The sequence below is a fragment of the Corvus kubaryi genome, unplaced genomic scaffold (genome assembly GCF_017639235.1).
Source record: "Corvus kubaryi isolate FWS band 111438036 unplaced genomic scaffold, C.kubaryi_AGA036_p1.0 137, whole genome shotgun sequence".
Lineage (NCBI taxonomy): Eukaryota > Metazoa > Chordata > Aves > Passeriformes > Corvidae > Corvus > Corvus kubaryi.
The window spans coordinates 4,997,368-5,012,913 of record NW_024580671.1 but is presented as its reverse complement, the minus strand read 5'-3'; the positions used below and the strand labels follow the sequence as shown (position 1 = coordinate 5,012,913).

General features: G+C 39.5%; 1 protein-coding gene across 6 annotated transcripts in view; it reads left to right on the top strand.

The window, feature by feature from the left end:
- SYT1 (synaptotagmin 1) overlaps window positions 1-14,386 on the top strand; it is a 337,561-nt gene extending 323,175 nt beyond the window's left edge. For all 6 annotated transcript variants that reach the window (XM_042017689.1, XM_042017690.1, XM_042017687.1 and 3 more), the window contains 2 exons: window positions 6,869-7,002; window positions 11,249-14,386. In XM_042017689.1, coding sequence (XP_041873623.1) covers window positions 6,869-7,002; window positions 11,249-11,455 — 341 coding nt within the window. In that variant the 3' untranslated portion in view covers window positions 11,456-14,386. The remainder of the gene's footprint in view (window positions 1-6,868; window positions 7,003-11,248) is intronic.
- The last annotated feature ends 1,160 nt before the right edge of the window (window positions 14,387-15,546 follow it).

Here is a 15,546-nt window from a genome sequence, read left to right as displayed (position 1 = left end):
TCCAGTTGGAAGCACTGTGGGTGGAATTGCAGACTCAAGAGCTGGCTGAATAGCCCTTAGACCACTGAGAACATTTATGTTTCCACTGTCAGCTCTACATGTTCAGCAACCTCAGTTTGGGATTCTTGGGTGAGGGAATTGTTGGTTTTACAGCACCTCCTTCTTCCCAAAGCTCCCTGGTTCTCTGAATTCAGCATTTCAGTAGTAACTTGATGTTCGTATAACTGCGCACCAGTGAAGAGTTGGTATTTTGAGACTGCCTTGCTACACTCTCCATTTAACTCTTTTCATTCTAGGCAGGCTGTTGTTGCTTCTTTAAGTACCAACCCCTTCTTTCCCACTGTAAATGGATTCCTGGACTCCATTATTCCTATGAGAATCTGTCTAATATTATTGAGTATAAAATTGCAAATGTTTTCATTTATAAATTACCCAGTCTTACAGTATCTTCTTTTAAAGATGCTGGTGGAAGTATGTAATCCAAAGTCATCTAACCTGTTGCACTGCAATATATAATATGATTTGTGTGTGTGCACTGGCTCTGGAGCATCCCTCCATGGCATAGACAGACACTGGCAAGTGTGATACAAGTTTTTTAGGGTTAAACTGTTCGCAGCTGTCATGGCCCATCTGGACTATTTACAACTTCTCAACTCCATTCATGACCTACTGGGTGGTGTTGGGAGCATCTCCACCCCTCAATCCTCAGCCTCCTTAGTAAAAGGAATTTTAAAATGTGATTTGCTGGGGTCAGGACTGGCATAGACTCTGCACAGGAACCTAAAGCAAATACTTTTTGGTACTCACCTCTCTCTCAAGTACTGGCTACACAGACTTGGCCCATAAAATCAAGTAATCTGCAGCCAGCCTCATGGGGTTATGGAAAGTGTGATGAGAGTACCAAAATATCAGCATTAGCTGAGGATTGGACATTATGTAGCTAATCAACTTTAAAAAGAAAGTAAGTCCTGTTTTTCAGGAAATCTGATTTTAAGAAACCTTGCAAACCATATAGTTTATCCCAAGAGGATTGTTTGCAATTTGAGAATGTTTTCCAGTATTTCTCTTGGGACATCAGCTGCTCCTTAAAAATAATGTCCTAACTTTAATTTGCTCATTTGTGGAGGAAGGTAGAAGGCCCAACAGCTTGTGTCAGTGAATATAAACTATAATTTTTATGCAGTTTAGAAGGTACTTGTGCTTCTTCTTAGTCATTGTACCATATATTGTTTTTTCCCCCCTCTGGCTTTCCTTCCCATTCAAAGCTTTCCATTCACCTGAAAAAATACTAGCTCAGAAAACCCAGGCAGAGTACCACTCTAAACTCATTACTTCAGAGACTTTTTTTTATCCTCTCTCATCCAAACACGAATATACAGAAGAAAAAAATCGGGGGAAATTATCCATGGCCTGGATGCCACAGGCATCGTGTGAATTGTCCCTCTCCCTTGGGAGGAAGGGTTTCTATGCCCACAGAGGGAGCATGTCCCATGATTCTTGGGAAAAATCAGCAAATCTGTGGGAACTCCCAGCAAAGTTGTTCCTGTTTCGCTTTGCTCTTGGAGCCCTGCTGCTTTCCATAGCCCAACTCTGGCCTGTGCTGCTGTTTCTCTCCAAAGGCACGCAGGTGTTGCTGCCAGCCTCCATCTCAGGTACAGTCTCTATAGAAAATGAAGCTGTTTGCTGTATTAAATGGCTGTTCTCCCCACTGCCTGCCAAGAGAACTTCACCTGAAGCCTGTTGGCACAGAAGGGGGACAGGCTAAGGGTGCAGTATTGAATCCAACCCTGCTTCAGCTCTGGTCTAAGCCCCTGGCTTGGTCTTTCCTTGGCTTTCCACCCCGCTGTGTTGCAGGATGAGAGTGGCTCTTTAGCCTGGAACTACCAATGCACCCTGCAAGTCACCCCTGTCCTAACTGCATTTGCACAGCTCTTTGTAAAGCTGCATTTCCAAACCTCATTTTCTTTACCTCTTGAATCAATTTCCAAGCTCTTCAGGAATTCATTCTGCTTCCTGGAATGGAAACTCCACTGTCTGCTGACACTTTTGCTCTAAATATCAATGATGTTGAGCTTTGGCATGGTTGCGCATAAATTTTCTTCTGATGGGAAAAAACACGTGCTAATGAGCACCCAGTTGTCCTGAACATTTTGAAGACAAAAATACAGCTGGAGGCAGTTCTGGCACTGTGTTTCTTCTCCATTTCTACATTTTAGTTGAGAACATCTTATACAATGTTTTGTCATATGAAACTATTCAGCTGTATCTATGACTAGTTTGTTCTGGTTCCGTTTTTTCCTGTTAATCACGTTATGCTTTCTCAAGGCTTGTAGAGGGTTTTCTGCGATCCTACTGCACAGACCTGCATGGGATTTTTTTCTTTAAACAATTATGCTTCCCCTGCCCACAGCTTTGGGACTGTACTGCACACCCAATCAATTCTAGTGTTATCCCTGTGGCATTTTTCAAATTTATCAACTTCTAGGTGCTTTACTTTTCATATTTTGATTAGATTACAGAAGCCTTGATTTTATTTTTAAAAGGATCGGCACTGTCCTTCTGTTTGCATTCAGAATAAACCATTGTAGTAAAACCATCCCAAGCTGAATATGTTGTTGATGCTTTTTTTCCTGAAGATCCATACAAATTGAAATTTGTGTGCTGAATTCTCTCCTACCTATGTGGAAAATGATTTTTCATTAGCTACTTACCCCTCTAACATTTTTCATCTTGAAAAACAGTCATTCTCAAGTTCTACCTTTTCCTGACATACTGTCTTTTTGCCACAATATTCTTCTTTTAGTTGTAGTATTTTTTCCTTTTAAAGTTTGCTTTTGTAAAATCTCTTTAACAACTAAGTGCATCTTGTCTACAGTATGTCTGTAACTAGTCATTATTTTAAGAGGGTTCCAGTTACGTGTATATATATGTGCCTCATGGTCCAGATTGCTGTAGAAGCCTTGATATTACATACCATGTCGATTACTTCTTAAGTAACATATTGGCATCTGACTGCAAACTTCAGGAAAACAGAACGTGTCAGCTGGTCCCCCCACACTTTAAAAGCAGTTCATCCAGCTTCCGTTGAGACATTTTTGTAAAATCCACAATGCACAATTAGTTGTGAATTGTACATCTTTTTAGCATTCCTGGGTAGACCATTAATGAGGGAATAAATAGCACAATTTTATTTAATCCCACACACTTGTTAAAATGAATTATTAAGCAAGAGACACAAAGCTATTCTGTCTCCTTCAGCAGAGGGACATCTGGGTGCAACATCTTTTCTTCCACATAGATGGATGTGGTCCATCCAGAGATATCTATGGATATAATGTGGTTCTAGATCCCTGTTTACTTGAAAGGAATCAAACTGGTAAAAAAAACCAGTGATGTTTACCCATTAAGAGAAATTAATATTTTGGGGTGCAATCTATTTGACTAAAGATAGATATTTACTCTGGAATGAGATAACTATCCAGGGTACATAAAGAGAAATGCTTACCTATTTTCATTGGCATTGCCCTTTATGACCAGGCTAGGCACTTAACAGGCAATTTATCATTGCAGGGCTGTAATATCAGTTCTGTCATCCTTAGTAGTCTCAGTTCTTCAGTGAGACTATTTACATGTTAAAGTATTACTCAGCATGAGTAATGGGGCCAGCACTGAGGTTATGTTGCAAGTAGAGAGGAGAAACATTTCCATTAGCACTAAACTTTATCTCACAAAAATGACTGGAGACTGGCACTTCCCAGAGGCTCCGCTTTCTTTGATTATCATCCCTTCTTCCAGTAATTGATTCCAAGCAGTTCAGCTTCTGTTATTTAGTGGAAGAGAATCTGTCCTTTTCAGACATTTATTCATGAAGTCACAAGAAAGTCTGTGCTTAGGTATCAGGTTTTCTGTGTAGAGTGCAAGCAAACAGATTACTGGGGAGTTGAGGGAGTTAATGTTGCAGAACATGGGAGAATGTTACTCAAGATAGTGCAGTGGTGGAGGGGCTCATGTATGGGGCACAGAAGAATGAGGAGAGGGGCGAATTAGTTAGGATCAGGATACTTCAAAAAATAGGAAGTGGATATACCATCTAATGAGGATAAACTCAGCCACAATCTCTAATGGCCCATCCACTTACTTGAGCTGGACGCTCAAATGTTTGTGATGCGTAAACTTATTTAATACTTTCTTGTGAAACAAGAAAAGAAGGAACATGGCTTCAGTTAAGTGATAGATTTGTATTTGGATTAGCATGACAGTTTCACGCTCAGATGAAAGAAAATTGGATTATCATGTGATACCCCATTCTGTGCTCCATTTGGTACCTCTGCCACTCAGTTCTGCACTACAGTGGCACCACTGGGTCTTTCCTACTAAACAGCTGGCATTTGACTGAGCCTAACTCAACTTCCCAGACTGACAAACAGAAGAAAACCGATCAGGACATGAAAAAGAAACCACAGAAACGTATCTCGTAGGGGTTGTCCCATGGCTGTGAGTTGTCTGGGTCAGGTTTTGCTCTAATACAAGCATGGAGATAGAAACTAGAGAGAGTCAGTAGAAACAAATAATTTAAAACAAACGTACTCGTCGATGTACAAGCATTCACATACATTGATTTCTAGTTTGAAAATATTCTTCTCCAAAATATGGATTTTGTTATAAATATAGGAATATTTCTACATCACTTAATAAATCCTACTGTACAGTTCCTTAAGGACATATGAATAATCATCAAACCTGTGTGTATTGTCTGTGCAAAGGCACAGATCAGCAAAGAATTGGCTTATATCACCTGCATTTATTTTAATAAATTATTTCGTTCTAATTCCCTTAATAATAATGTATTATTGTCCTGTTTAGCCTTCCAGTCTAGTAACTCAAATTATATTTTTACAGCATCTTATCTCGTTCTCATTTCTTAACACTCTACCACTGACTCATTGACTACTAAACTTTCTTAGTATATATTAGGTATACCTAAGCCATCATTTTGAAGTTAGCACAATTTTGCATTCTGCATGGAACCTTGGGAAAAGTGATAAGCTTTTCTCAAGTACCAACTAATATTGAAGAAGTCCTGATTCGCCTCCTTTCCATTTTCAAAACCCTGTGTGCAGTGATGTTGAACTCAGTATTAAAAGAGAAATAGACCTCTGTTGGCTTTTTGCTAGCATTTTGCTCTTCACTTGATACTCCTTAATTCATACATAGTGCAGCCACAAAGAACCCTTACACTCCCATCTTGCCTGAAGCGTTAACCTACCCAGATCTAATTTCTGTTTGAACTTTGAGTCTTTTGAGGGAGAAGGAGTCTTAACCCTCTGTAACAGAGTTCACCACTGGAGAAGCTACTCCAGCTGTTTCAGTCTTACTGCTAAAATATGTGCCTATTTCTAAGTTAGAATTTCTCTAGTTCCTTCTCACAGCCATTAGATCTTTTTATACACTTGTCTACTGTCTTGAAGAATCTACTACCAAAATTACGCTCCCTTCAGAGGAACTGTAGACTGTGATCAAGTGATTCCAGTAGCTTTAACTGTCCTGAACACCCAGGTCTTCCACAGAAAGACTTATTTTGACTGTAGAAGAGTGCAATTACTCTTCTAATAATTAATTTCATTGCAGAATCGTAAAGCATGGTTTGCTCATAGTAAGTGCAGTGTTCATGTGTCCTTCTGTAGCCCCAGCCTTTTCTCAGGAGAGAAGGAAGCCCTCTCCTTTGATAGTTTGCATTATTCAGGCTCCCTTATTTATGCTGCAGATGACTTACGTCTGGCAGGCATTTTATATAGCTCCTACCAGCTCACTCAAGGGGAGCTTGCCTTGATCTACATCATAGTTCAGCTGCCTAAAGCCAAAGAGGTACCTACCCAAATTTTGGTGACAGTACTGTACAAGTTGTTGAAAAGTATGAGTGGGAGATGCCTCAAATGTTGCTTCGTGGTAAGCCTAAACAGAAAAATAGCTGAACTCAGTGAGGGTGCTGCTAATTACCACCTCCATGGAAGAATGCTAGTTCAGTCTCCAAACAGCATCATGGCTCTTGTAATGGATTAAGGACTCACAGTGCTCTTCTTGTAAGCAGGCAAAACTTCCATTGAAAGTGTCATCACCAAGATAGCTCATCAGCACTGTAATGTCCAGGAAAGTTTTGCTTGTGCAAGGAATGCCTGATTAGGTACCAAATGAGTTCTGTTACCTCAGACCAGGAGTTGTGTGAAATGACAATGAGAATTCAACAGAGAGAGGCAAAGCCAATCTGTAATTTATACCAGCACTGTGGCCCCCACTGGACTCTGGCTGCTTGCAGCACTAAGGCAGAGGGCTGCTGTTGAGGGGGCCAGAGTCCTTTCCTGCCAGACAGCTCTGGACCCTGCTGGACCCTGTCAGCCACAGCTCACCAGGGAGGTCAGAGGACAGGAAAACCATGGTGCAGCACCTGCCCCTGGAGTGATGGGTGTAGTTGCCAGGTGGTTGCACAGCATCCAGCCACGCTAGCCCTGTACCTGCTGTGTGCATTTGGCAGCACTCACTGGTCTTGGGAAAACCACCCCACTAACCATTGCTAAGAAATGCTTGCACAATGGTTAATGAGCTGTGGAACAAAGTTAGGTGGAATTTACTCTGCCTTCATGATGTTAAGGAGATGATGCAATAAATACTTTGTACCTTTTTCCATCAGGAATACTTCACAATTGTAGAGGAGTTTTTCTGTAATAGAAATTAAGAATTTTTTTAAATACAAGCTGTAGATGTTGTCTTTTTTTTTTTTTTTTAATCTACTCTTAGATGTATGGGATTAAAAATTTGTAGAAAATACACTGAACTCTCCTTCTTAGCTCTACCTCTTCTCTTCAATGCTTAGATCCCTATGTGAAGATCCATCTGATGCAGAATGGCAAGAGGCTGAAGAAGAAAAAGACTACAATTAAAAAGAACACTCTGAATCCCTACTACAATGAGTCTTTCAGCTTTGAAGTACCATTTGAGCAAATTCAGGTAATGTCAAACAGTGTTTTGTCTTCCCTCTGCATTCCATTTCTCAGCCCTTATAAATATTTAACAGGAATCTTGTTAATTATCACATGTGCGTGCCTTCATTAGCACCTAGGTGCCAGCCCTGTGCTACATTAGATGAGTGTTACTGCTTCAAGAGGGAAATGATAAAATGTGAAGTACTTATGAAGCTTTGATTCATCAGTGAGAAATGGATAACTGACATTTTCTGTTAACAGAAATGGATTTGGGGGGAAAAAAAATCCACAGGGAGATAGCAAAGGAATGTGCCAGCAAAAAGGTATAGGGATAAAAGAAAAGCCATATGTAGCATTTTTCCCTAAATTATTTGAAATAATAAATTGGCATTATCAGTTAAATTTGTGTTCCTTATGCATTTATTTGCCCTGTTTATGAAAGCACTGCAGCACCCCTCTTAAGTAAAACACCTAATTCATACACAGCTTTTTTTCAGTTACTCACTACACTGTGAAAATTTCTTCAGTCATTCCTACATCCCTTGGAAAAAGACATTTGAGAATCTTGGCAGTCAGTACTGCAGTACCTGTTCTCTTAGCACCTCAGGAGAGCCCCAGTAGTTGTCCAGATGGTACTCCCAGAGTTCAGTACCTAAAATTAAGGGCCTCAGAAATCAGCACAGTGAGATGAAAATCACCTACATTAGCAGTGGGAAATACCAGGACAAAGCATCGTGTAGTTTTTTTCAGGGACTCAGTTGCCTGTCTTTGAGCTACTGGGAGGCAAATCATCTCTCATGAGAGAGAATTAACTTTTTTTGATGTTAACTAGTCTTTTATCTCAAGAGAGAAGCTTTTTTTAACCATCTCAGGAGCCATGTGGGAAAAGAACTGCATGCTGGCTTCTCACCTGGCCATGGAGCCCCTGGACTGTGGAGATGTTAAGCAATACAACAGCTTTTCTGGGTGGAGCTGAGTGGGGAAAGTGTCCTTGGAGAGGCCTCCCAATATAAATGACCATAATTTAAAATGCCTGGGAATACATCCTTTTGTGAATTTTAAGGGAGGTCATGGCATAAGTTAGGTGCCATGCTTTTAAACTTGTAGTTGAAAAGTTTTAATGGGTTTAAATTGCTTGGACAAAACTCTTTGCTTGGAGCCCCCTCTTGATTAGGTGAGAGCATGGTACACATGGTTTTCACATTCTGTATCTTGGATTTGGATAGCAGTTGGGCTGGAGAGAAGCCCAGGAGCCAAGGCCTATGTTTCAAGTAAAACTGTGTGCTTGCATTTTATTGACTTGGTACTAACAAAGATAATAAAACTAGACAAGGTGAAGCATGGGAACAGTGACTTGGATGCATGACTAGTCAATTTAGAATTTCTACTGCATGTACAGGTATCTGTGGACTCTAGGAATCAAAAAGTGGGAAATCTAGTGGGGGCTAATTTCCCTTGATTTTAATGAAAGCTGGTGTGTGGTTGTGAAAGATCTCATAACAAGGATCAAAGACCCAGAGGCAAAAAAAGATGAATCAAATCAAGTGGCAGTTTAGGGAATGAATGTCTTGATTTCCAAATAGGGACAGGATTGAAGAGCTGGAATGGCTACCTCCAAATTACCCTATCAAAGCTTTGGCATGGTTAGGGGCATTCTTGGTACTTGATCATTTTGCCTTCTAATCCCAAGTCATTTTTTGGGGTGGATATACTTTATTTAGAAAGTATTGTGGTTTAGGTGTTTAAATTTTTGCCTTTTTTTTTTTTTAATAAGTTTGTTGAATGACTTTTTAGCTATCTACTTGACTGTATTGCCCCGATTTTAAATCTGCAATTATGGACTTTGGTCATTTGCCAAAGTATTTTGAGTTAGCTATAAAAGACTATGTTTAGAAGTTACTTCATCATGGATACTGAAGTGATTTCATCATTAGAAAAACATATTTTAAATGGTATTTAGACTTCATATGGTAGGAATCACTGTGACTTTTGTGCAATTCCTATAAAAGTCATTAAACAAACTTTCACAGTCAAAAAATAATGGTTATACAAGTTTTTTGATTGTTGGAGAATGAAGAGAGGTCATGGAAGGAAAGCAGGTCAATGGCAGTACATCTGTGTAATTTTAAAGGAGCCAAACATTAACATTTTCAACAATTTTAGAGTGATTGGGTTTTGGCTCTTAAGGGAAAGAAAGTGATGTCTTCAAGGATAATGGGAGAACACCACTGAGAAGTCAAATCCTGTTGCTACGGGCAGATCAGGCACGTGTTTTGCCACATGCAAAAGAGACTGCCTGTGTAGGCAGCGGTGCCTTCAGGCCCTTTCAGTCCAAAGGACTTAATCACACCGTGGAAACTGCTAATACAAGTGTTTATTAGGAGAGGCAGTGCTTTCTACTAACACCTCTTGGGTTTTGCCATGCAGTTACTCCTTTAATATGCAGTACAAAGGCAAAGAGATACTCACATTTCTCTGTAGGTTTAGTCCAGAGTTCACAAGGGGAGAATCATCTCCAAGTTAATCATCTGAGCTGGCTGTTCTTACATCTTTATAGAGCAAGGAAAAGGGTCTTTCATTTACAGTGCTCATTTTTATCTTACGATTAACATTTTTTTAAAAATCCAGTAATAACTAACCCCCAAGCTTCTAGGTACAGCAGGCAAGCTTTTTTTTGTAGCTCAAAAAAATGGTCTCATGCTTACTTTTTATATCTGTGATTGTACCATGCATCTAAAACATAAGTGTTCATTTGGGGAGGTACCATTAAAAGTGAGTGTATTGCAAACAGCAACACTGAAACATAATTCTGGCACCTAGAAATACTTGCTTTGGGTTATTGCCTTTTATCATGAGTGCTCTGTGGAGGGAAAACCTTGAGTTTGATGCATACTTTTGTCATTAACAATTATATAAATACTTTAGTGCCTGTTGGAATCATCTCCTTCTGTGGCTCACTGAATTGTACAATCCTGTAAGAAAATGGACTTCATAAAATAAACCTCATGACCCTGGTCTTGCTACTTTAAAAGATAATCCTATTACAAGCCCTGAAATTAATTATTCTAGTAAGAGGTCCAGATTGTAGATATATTTAAAGCTTGAAATTTAAAAACGTAATTCTAGAGAACAGAAGATTTTTCTGAAAATGTGTTCCAGGGCATTTCTTCTATTCAGGAAGCTCACACTGGAATCAGGAAAAGAACTGTATGTTCATCTTTAACAATAAAGCTCTATAAGGAGAAGTGTTTACAATTTAGTAAAATCAGCCCAAGACTGTGAAAGTCTTAGGTGCTGTTGGGAAAGAACACCACTCAACTGAAGGAATAGCTGTTTATGCTCTTTGACAAATATTAAAGACCTAAAGGAGAGGAATTGTGTGTATGTGCACACAGCTACAAACATAAATGCCTGGCTCAAACACCTCCCAGTGTGCCCCAGCCTAAATGGATGGAAAATTGTCTATGAGCTGTGACAGATGGGCTCGCACAGACTGTGTGGGACTTGTTTAACCCTGTTTGCCAGAGGTCACCATTCCTACAGAACTGGCACTCCAGCATCAGCTCAGTCATAGGCAGTGCCAGTGTGTCAGAGCCCTGAGACAGTGGGGGTTTATACATCCGTTCCAACCCCCTTAAGCAGCCAGCCTGTTTTCTAGACCTCCCTATAAATACACAGAATATACACAGTATACACACATGCTTGTATGTCTGCACAAGTGCACACACACATGCACAGAGATGAGAACACATGTGTTTGTGTGTACGTATATAATAACCATAAAGGCTATCTTCTGAATGTGTCTGAAAATACCTGACTAGCATGCTGGATGGCTGGGTAAGAGATGTTCAGAAGTAGAAAAGCAACTAACAGAATAGAGTACAGCATTGCAAACGTAACAGCTAAAGTTCAGAAATGTTTCTAACTTATTTACTTAAATAATAAGGGTGTAAAATTACACAAGTTTTGAATTAACTTACCTGTAAGTTGTTAATCTGTTAAAGGAAAAACAACCTCGATTTCCGTATGCAGCTATTCAGTGCAAGGGGGCAAGTTTCAAGCTAACAGGGAGGTTGTAAACGTAATTTTATTTGGAAGGCTCACAAGAAGCAAAGACAAAAGTTTGAATTTGCTTCTCATTAGGGAAATCTACTCCAGCTGTCACACACTTCCCCCTTCATGACTTCTCCATGGCTGGCTGTCCTCACATTCATCCCTGCCAACCTTCCCCTTACTGTCATGTTCACTGCTCTTTCTCTGTCTCATTACAGAAAGTGCAAATTGTTGTGACTGTTTTGGACTATGACAAGATTGGCAAGAACGATGCCATCGGGAAAGTCTTTGTGGGCTACAACAGCACCGGCGCGGAGCTGCGGCACTGGTCAGACATGCTGGCCAACCCCCGGCGGCCCATTGCACAGTGGCACACCCTACAGCCTGAGGAGGAGGTAGATGCCATGCTGGCAGTCAAGAAGTAAATTAAATTAAATTAAATTAAAATAAATTAAATTATGAAGAAGAAAAAGAAGAAGATGAAGAAGCCTTTCTGCATTTGCCCACATAGTGCTCTTTAGCCAGTATCTGTAAATACCTCAGTAATATGGGTCCTTTCATTTCCAGCCATGTGTTCCTGACACAGATCAGTTGTACTTTTAAATTCCCATTTTAATTTGCACAAATTTAAATGTAGAGAGCCTTTTAAAGGCGCTTCATTTCACCACTGCCCGCCCCAGAACTACTCTTCTTTTAAGCAATATGATGTGTAGATAGAGCATGACAGAAATTATTTATTGTATCACACAGTTGTATATATACACCAGTATGCTGAGAATTTATTTCTAGTTTGTGTATTTGTATGTTGTAAGCGTTTCCTAATCTGTGTATATCTAGATGTTTTTAATAAGATGTTCTATTTTAAATTATGTAAATTGACTGAGATATAGGAGAGCTGATACTATATTATAGGGTAACTATTGTATCGTCTGCATTCCAGAAAAAAAAATATCCAACTTGTAAGGCACTAGTAGTGTTACACTGACATCTTAAAGGACAACTTAAATCTGAGCTTTCAACTGGACCATACTAATAACACACTTCACGTCCACAGTGAATCTTGGAGGGGCAAATCCAATTGGGTAGACTTCTTTCACAGGCAACTTAGCATGATTTGAGCAGTTCCATGGCTGACCTCATGGAGATGTAGCCAGAAGCCAGGATATAATTTTTTTGTATATATTCCAAAGCAAACACATAACAGACTGAAATGGCTTTAGACTGAAAGTTGAGGAAGCAGTTCCATAGGAGGCAACACTTTCATCTAACATACAAAGACAGACCACTGCAGAAGTTGTGCAGGGAGGGGGAAGAGGGAGATGCAGCAGTAGTAAAATGCTGCCATGAAAACAAGAGTAGCTCTCCATTATCACCTTTATACAAAATTTGCATACTGTGAATTCCATTCATGATTTCACATTATAATGAGTTTGCACATTAGACTTTGTAACAAAATATTTTATGATACTAACTCAGATTAGAAGGAATGCAGAATATTTTTTAGACACAGCCGTGTGAGTTTATTATACAAAATAGTTTCATGGTAAACAGACGGTATTGTAATCCCATCAGAAGATGACAAAATTTAGCCATAGTTCTAAATGCACTTCAAAGTAAGCCAAAAGAGAACAGCTAGTGACCTTTTATATACTATTTATACTTAAGTTTTAATTTGTCCTTTAAAAAAAAAGTGAAAACAAAGAACAAGTTCTAGAAAACTGAAGCAACCTCTTCTGTATACTAGATGCTCGTTTCAGGAGGAGTTTTTAAATGTTTTAAATGTTACTATGTAGTAAATGGCACTATTATGAAGCTATTAGTCATTCCATAAGAGTCTTGAAAGACTGCTCTGTGTATCACTGTGACTGCCGTGTGTGCTTAGAAATGTAGTTTTCTCAGTGGATAGCAATCAATTTATTCCGTAGTGATATTGTAACAATACTGCCATTCCCTTCTACTGCACTGCCGAAGGAACGCATAGCACAAGCAGTTCCAGTTATTACGGACCAATGTAGAACTGGAGAGCTATGCAGGGGACAAGGATGCTCTAGTGAATGGGTTGACCACGCAGCATTTTGTCAAGCCCTGTGCAATACTCTACATTTCCAACCACCCTCCCCACTGCTGCTTTCCCCTAGAGTCATCTTACAGCTCCCCAGCATGGCACCTCCGCTGTACCATCTCATCAAGTCATTCAGGGCATCACTTCTAGCTCATGTACCATCCTTGGAGGCCCCTCGCTTATCTTTCCAAGCTGTGAATATATTTATAATGCTTTGAAGAGTTCATTATTTTCAGTAATGCAAACTACCCTAGAAATATGGAAATGCTATTGCTTTCGGAGGGAGGCATGAGAATTAACCATTAATGTTCTTATCAATCTTCTGTATCTAAGAGAAACTACTGAAACAACAAAGATGAATGTATTCGGGGAACTGTGCACTGAAAACTAAATTCCACAGCCTCCCTCAAGGCTCTGCTTCTGGGAGAGGTGTGACAGTAGTCAGTGGTCAGTGCAGGGATGGCCAAGCACCCCTGTTTTACAGTACTTTGAGGGTAAAAGCAGCAGCAAAGTCCTGGGAGGAGAATACAAGCCTGTGTCTCTCCCCACCTCCAAAAGTGAGAATAGCAAGATCCATTTTCTTTCATTTTTACATGAAACATAGAAAAAACACAAGCGAGACATTTTCTGATAGAAACAGGCACATACATGCAAAGCATCAAGCTGGAATATTTTAAAATCTTATCCTTAAGGACCAAACCCCACCAAAGAGAAGAAGTAGACAGTCAGCTTTCCAGCCTAAGAGCTTCAAGGTCTCCAGCTTTCAGTTATTCATTCAGGATAGCTGCAGGTTCGAAGTGCCAGGACTTGACTCATTGTGTTAAGGTATTCTTAATGCTTTCTCTTCCTACACTGCCAGACTGAACGTCACCCTAGAACTGGTTTGTAAGGTACAATGATTCTCAAAGACTGAACCTGCCATGTGACCAAGATGACATTTCTCATCCTCAAAGAAGCCACATGTACCTTTCTGACAAAGCTGTGTGAAGTATTAGAATCTGATGCTGTAGAAAGATCCTAGTTGCCTTTGTGTATATTTACTGCCTGCTTGAGTGTTTCTCTGTGTGGGTTTTCTCTGTATCTTGTAGAAATGTTTGGGGTGTTTTATCCTGCCATATCGCTCGTGGCCCGCGAGCTGACAACTTTAGCCGTATTTTACCTTCATTTTTGATGAGGTGGTTTATATTTTGTTTCACTTTGTGTAGTGACTTCCCACAGTAGAGTTTTCCAATTGTCGTTAAAATAACATACATATTACACAGATATTCAATAAAAATGTTTTATTTCCTGTTGATGTTCTGGCATTTCTCTTTTGATCCAAAATTTTGAAAAGACATTTCACTCCAGGACTTTCACACAATCACATATTTTGAAGTGTCACAAGTGACAGAGCACAGCACGTTTCGAGGGGCTGTGAAAAGCTGCTTTCATCAGTAAGAAGTCGCAGCCAGCAGCGCTCCAGTAGATGAATTCTGCACTTCTATTGCAGATGAAGCACTATTACCTTGTTTACCCAGGAGCCTGATTATTTGCCTCGAAAACCATCATCCTCTATCAAAACATGACCATGACAAAAACTCCCAAGCACTTGCCTACGCATCAGTACTCTTGCACACAATTGTGCTAAAGCTGTGGTTGAAGTTTTCACTTAGAGAGAGATAGGATATTTTAACTTACATCCAAGCACTAAGCTGACCATAAAATTAAACCTGTTGTAGACTAAAGATCATTAAATAAGTGCTTAAAATAAGAGGGAAAAGGGGCAGCAGGGAGAAGGTATTGCAGGTTCTATATGCACCAGCCGTTTTTACAGCTCTCAAGAATACCAAGAAGACATCTTTGTCAATCAAAACCAGTTCTTTCAACAGGGTAATCAGTTAAAGTCAGTCATTACAACTAATGTAAGGAAAAATGCTTCATATAATAGCTGTTATATTAAGTGGGGAAAGCAGCAAAAATTACCAATTTTATTCAGCTCATTTAACCTCTAATCAACTGTCAAGAAAAACATTCTTCCCAACTGTCAGACTGTTACCAAAGCAAAGTATCTGTCTCTCCATCACTTTTCACATCCTGAGTCAATGAAAGTTAATTGCCTGTTGGTTATGCAAAGCAAGAATTAAAACATTTTATTTTTGATTACTCTAATAGCCTTTTTTTATTTATTTATGCTTTAACATTTCTACTCCAGGCTGCCAGTTTAGTTTCACACATTCTGACCTGCCTTTCAGAACATGAACCTACCAATACATGTCCAGCCCCAATTTTCAGTATCAGTTCAAGCACTGTTGTTAATCCAGGCATTAAAGAAAGCATGAAAAAGGGGTCTCCTTGACATACCACCAACATTTTTAAGCAGTCTCCATAACCTTTGCTGTATAAGCATTAAATCTTTATCTTCAATATAGAGAATACTTTTAATACTGCATCAAAAAGTAGTTCCAAAAGCATATG